Source organism: Limulus polyphemus, unplaced genomic scaffold (genome assembly GCF_000517525.1).
Source record: "Limulus polyphemus unplaced genomic scaffold, Limulus_polyphemus-2.1.2 Scaffold1756, whole genome shotgun sequence".
In the NCBI taxonomy this organism is placed as follows: Eukaryota; Metazoa; Arthropoda; class Merostomata; order Xiphosura; family Limulidae; genus Limulus; species Limulus polyphemus.
In genome coordinates, this window is record NW_013667366.1 from 160,091 (window position 1) to 164,472 (window position 4,382).

Here is a 4,382-nt window from a genome sequence, read left to right on the forward strand (position 1 = left end):
GGTGGTGATGACCAGCTGGCTTCCAGTCTTACACTGCTAAATTAGGGACGGCTAGCGCATATAGCCCTCGTGTAGCTTTGTGCGAAATTCAAAACAAACAAACACAAATTGTCCACTTTTTCCCACTAGGTCCTCATACAACTGAAAATGAAATAGAATCCTCTCAGAATGGAACATTTTAGGCACATCTTTTTCACTTTCCAATACGAAATAAATTTCAGCAATAGCCAGTGTGTTTAACAAAATCACTGGCAATGGACCCTGATTGCTTTTGGTGAATCTCTAGACTGATTGTGGCAAGTGGTTCCATTCCAGATGTCTGTTTGTATTACGGATAAAAGGTCTACTTTATCCAGATGTCTGTTTGTATTACGGATAAAAGGTCTACTTTATCCAGATGTCTGTTTGTATTACGGATAAAAGGTCTACTTTATCCAGATGTCTGTCTGTATTATGGATAAAAGGTCTACTTTATCCAGATCATGTGGATAAAGTAGACCGTTTATCCATAATACAGACATGTGGATAAAATAGACCTTTTATCCATAATACAAACAGACATCTGGATAAAGTAGACCTTTTATCCATAATACAGACAGACATCTGGATAAAGTAGACCTTTTGGTCTGCTATATCCAGATATCTGAAAAGCTCTATTGGTTTGGAAGCAGTTCCATATTCTGCTAATGACACTCAGACTGATGTGAATTACCATACTGTATTTGTCAGATGACTCTCCACATCTAAGGGTCTTCCTTGAACAATATGAAGTGCTTGAAGCTCCAAGCTTTATTTCAAAGTAACAATTGAAACAAAGTTGTTTAACACCACTACATAATAGCATAGTCTTAATGAACAATCATTCATTTCAGGTGCCACGACTGATCATCATGACAACAAGCTAAGGGAGATGACTGGCAAGTTAACAGTGGGATTTGTCTTGTGGTAGCCATACCATTAATTCTGATTATCCTTTGTTCTTTGCTGCGTACACACAATTGTAAAAATTTAAAGTGAAAGAAAAAATTCAACTTATTGAAAGAAATTCGAATAAGATTTAATAACTGCAAATGGTCATCCTTATATGTTGATATTTACTACCAACGTACTTGACCATTTCCCAATTGTTTCAATTAGACCAGTCTAATTCCTAACATCTTACTATCAAACAAATTGATTTCATTGTCTTTGTTGTATTATCTTTAATACCAACTGTATATTCACTTTTGTCCCTGTATACTTGCATATCTAGGTATTTATATGTATACGTGTAAACTCAAAGCAATTTTATAATACCCGTACAACATCTCTATAACACGTACAAACTTGCTATAAAGGTTTACAACAGGAACACAAAATTCATGTACCTAGGACTGAAGAAAAAAAATTTAAATTTTACGTGGCTCAAAAACTACATTAAATACATAATTTAAAATGGAAAAATTATTATAGTGAGATTTTATTCAATCGAAGATGTTACAAGAAGGCAACAGAAAAGTTAGAATTATATAAAAAGTATACACGTATTTTTAAAATTGTGAATTTTAAGATTTAGAAGTACACAAATATACGCATACTAATGTATATACATATATATGGAACATGAAACACAGTAAAAAAAAAACACATTAAGTGATTTAACAAGAACAAAACTGTCCTTAAAACATACTATACACAACTGATCTTTAGTAATGAGCATACATTTCAAACACACAAAAACAGCCAGCAATTGTGAGTTGAATACACTAATGATCTTTAAGGATATATTTTTAGTTTTTGAGCTTCGTAGCTATTTACTAATGATCAGTTTTCACAGAAAAAAAAAAGCAATAATTTTTATCTGATTTTAAACAGTAGATAACTGAAAGTTTGTTGTCTATTTCCTACCACATTTTATCACGAAGTTACAGTGCTTCGATCTGGAAGTTTAACAAAATGGTTTTATAATACCAAGAACAGCTTAGTAACAATGTGGGGGTTTTATATATCACCAAACTATGTTCTGAGTTTTGAACACACTAGTTGTTTATTGAATCATCTGAGTAAAAACTGATATACGTGCTTATTAAGACACAAACATTCAACTTCATCTGGAAAGAGAAGGTTCATCTTATTTGATTCATAGTAAACGGTAATATCATAAAACTGAACAGACTTATTTAAGTGATCTAAAGATTACAATTTGGAAGGTACTGTTGAATTTCTCATCTCAAAAACTGAACCTATTTAAACAATGAGTGGCATCAAAGTATTAAAAAGTTGTCTGAATAGTGCATCAAGAACAATGGAATATGACTGTTCCATACAGTTAAATCAAATACTTCTAATAGTGGCAGGATATTTAAATAATGCTTCAGCCGGACATATAACGGATATAAACTGGACAAACACACGTTACGACAATGAAAGAGAGCTACATTAAAACCGTGAGTGGTTGTGAACAGCATCATACAGAATTTCTGTAAACTAAAAGCTATTATTATGATATAAAATCCTGTGATAACATAAGCATACCAAACATGAATTTCAACCAAAGGTCTGAAGTCATATTTTGAAAAAGTTACACTTCTATAAACATTCATAAGGCAATATGTTAAAAATAAATGCTAAAATCACAAAAATATCTAACTTTTTTTTTTTCAATCACTATAGTAACTCATTTCTTTGTTTTAGTCAAGTACTACTTTGATTTGGGAATTGTTTTTAAACTTTCAAACAGTTGACTTGTATCCAGTTTTCTCTCTCACTATTTAAATATTTTACAACTTTACCAATCAGCCTTGAAGGTACCCTTGCTACAAATAAAACACTGCAATTAATTTTGCACTTTTTATAAAAATTTAACAAAATTTTTTTTTTTTTTATTTCTTCCTAATAACTATTGTAATTAATTTTTAAATCTGCTTATGAAGCAGTATTTTTGGCAAGTAGCTAGATACGGACTTTTCAATCTCCATTCACCATCACACAAACATTCACTTCCAAAATAACGACATCTTGCGACTATTTTTCGTGAGCTATGTACAGAAGCGATTCCTCGTGTGGCAAAAACAAAAACCAAGATAAAAGCACTAGTACAGACGTAATCATACGCAACTTTATCTTACGGCATTTTACTCGGTGTTCTCGGAATAGAGTTAGCAGTTTGCATCTGCTTGGTTTAACGTTGCTTGTACTTTAACTAATCGCACTTAGTCTGTTTTATATGCTCAAATAAAACAAAACCATTATTCAACAATTCAGGGCAGAACAACATTTCCCACTTACAATATGAACTATCTATCTGTTATTTTAACATCGGAGAAGCAAAAAATGGCTGTCGAGTTTTAGGATTTCCTCCTCGCAGACTAGATGGGTTCCTGAAAAGAATAAAAATTGAGTTACATATAGTAAAAATTATAAATCAGTTCTCCTACAATCAATGTTTTGTAATCTAATATAATTTGCTTCATTTCTATTTAATAAAAATAGTTATACTGTTTGTTTGTAGTTAAGCGCAAAGCTACACGATGGGCTATCTGTGCTCTGCCCACCACGGGTATCGAAAACCCGGTTTCTAGCATTTTAAGTTCACAGACATTCCACTGTACCACTGGGGGGCAATACAAAAAGGTCCAACAGTGTTTCATTAAGATACGTTTTGAAATTTGTTGATAAGCTGAGAGTCCAACGGCTTTTTAGAACCTGTGAGAAATTTTTCCATGACACAAAAAATGCTTTTAAGTTTGAACTTTCAAAGTATTTTCACTTTAATGTAGCATAACTACTGAATATTGTTATTTGAATATATAGCAAATACACAAATATAGTGATAACAAATATATATTATTAATTGGACATGATATTAGATGTCCGAATACAACCGAAAAATCTTTCCCAAGAACCTTCAAAATATAATACCATCATACAGATTGCTTAAACAACATGTCCAAATACCCACAAAACACGGAGGGGGGGGGGTAATATTTTCGTGATATAAGTTACAGTAGAATTTATGATGTTAGTCAATAGTATTGCCTTTCAATAAACACAGAGTATCAAGAATAATTAACACATTATGTAAGATGCAGGAATTAAAGTAACAGCAATACTACAAAAAAGATGGCAAAGACATTAGTATAAAAGATAACCTCTCACATATTTACCTGGAGATTAACCTCTAACCCCCAGGTAAATGTGTGTTTTACTAGGGAAAACACCTCTAACCCCCAGGTAAATGTGTGTTTTACTAGAGAAAACACCTCGTTTTCCCTAGTAAAACACACATTTACCTGGGGGTTAGAGGTGTTTTCCCTAGTAAAACACACATTTACCTGGGGGTTAGAGGTGTTTTCCCTAGTAAAACACACATTTACCTGGGGGTTAGAGATGTTTTCTCTAGT

The 4,382-nt window shown here is 32.5% G+C and overlaps 1 protein-coding gene across 1 annotated transcript in view; it reads right to left on the reverse strand.

Annotated features, from left to right (window-relative positions):
- Nucleotides 1-1,528: 1,528 nt before the first annotated feature.
- The window catches only part of LOC106464841 (rac GTPase-activating protein 1-like), a 28,909-nt gene continuing 26,055 nt past the window's right edge, over nucleotides 1,529-4,382 (reverse strand). The window contains exon 16 of the mRNA XM_013924997.2: nucleotides 1,529-3,359. Coding sequence (XP_013780451.2) covers nucleotides 3,287-3,359 — 73 coding nt within the window. The 3' untranslated portion in view covers nucleotides 1,529-3,286. The remainder of the gene's footprint in view (nucleotides 3,360-4,382) is intronic.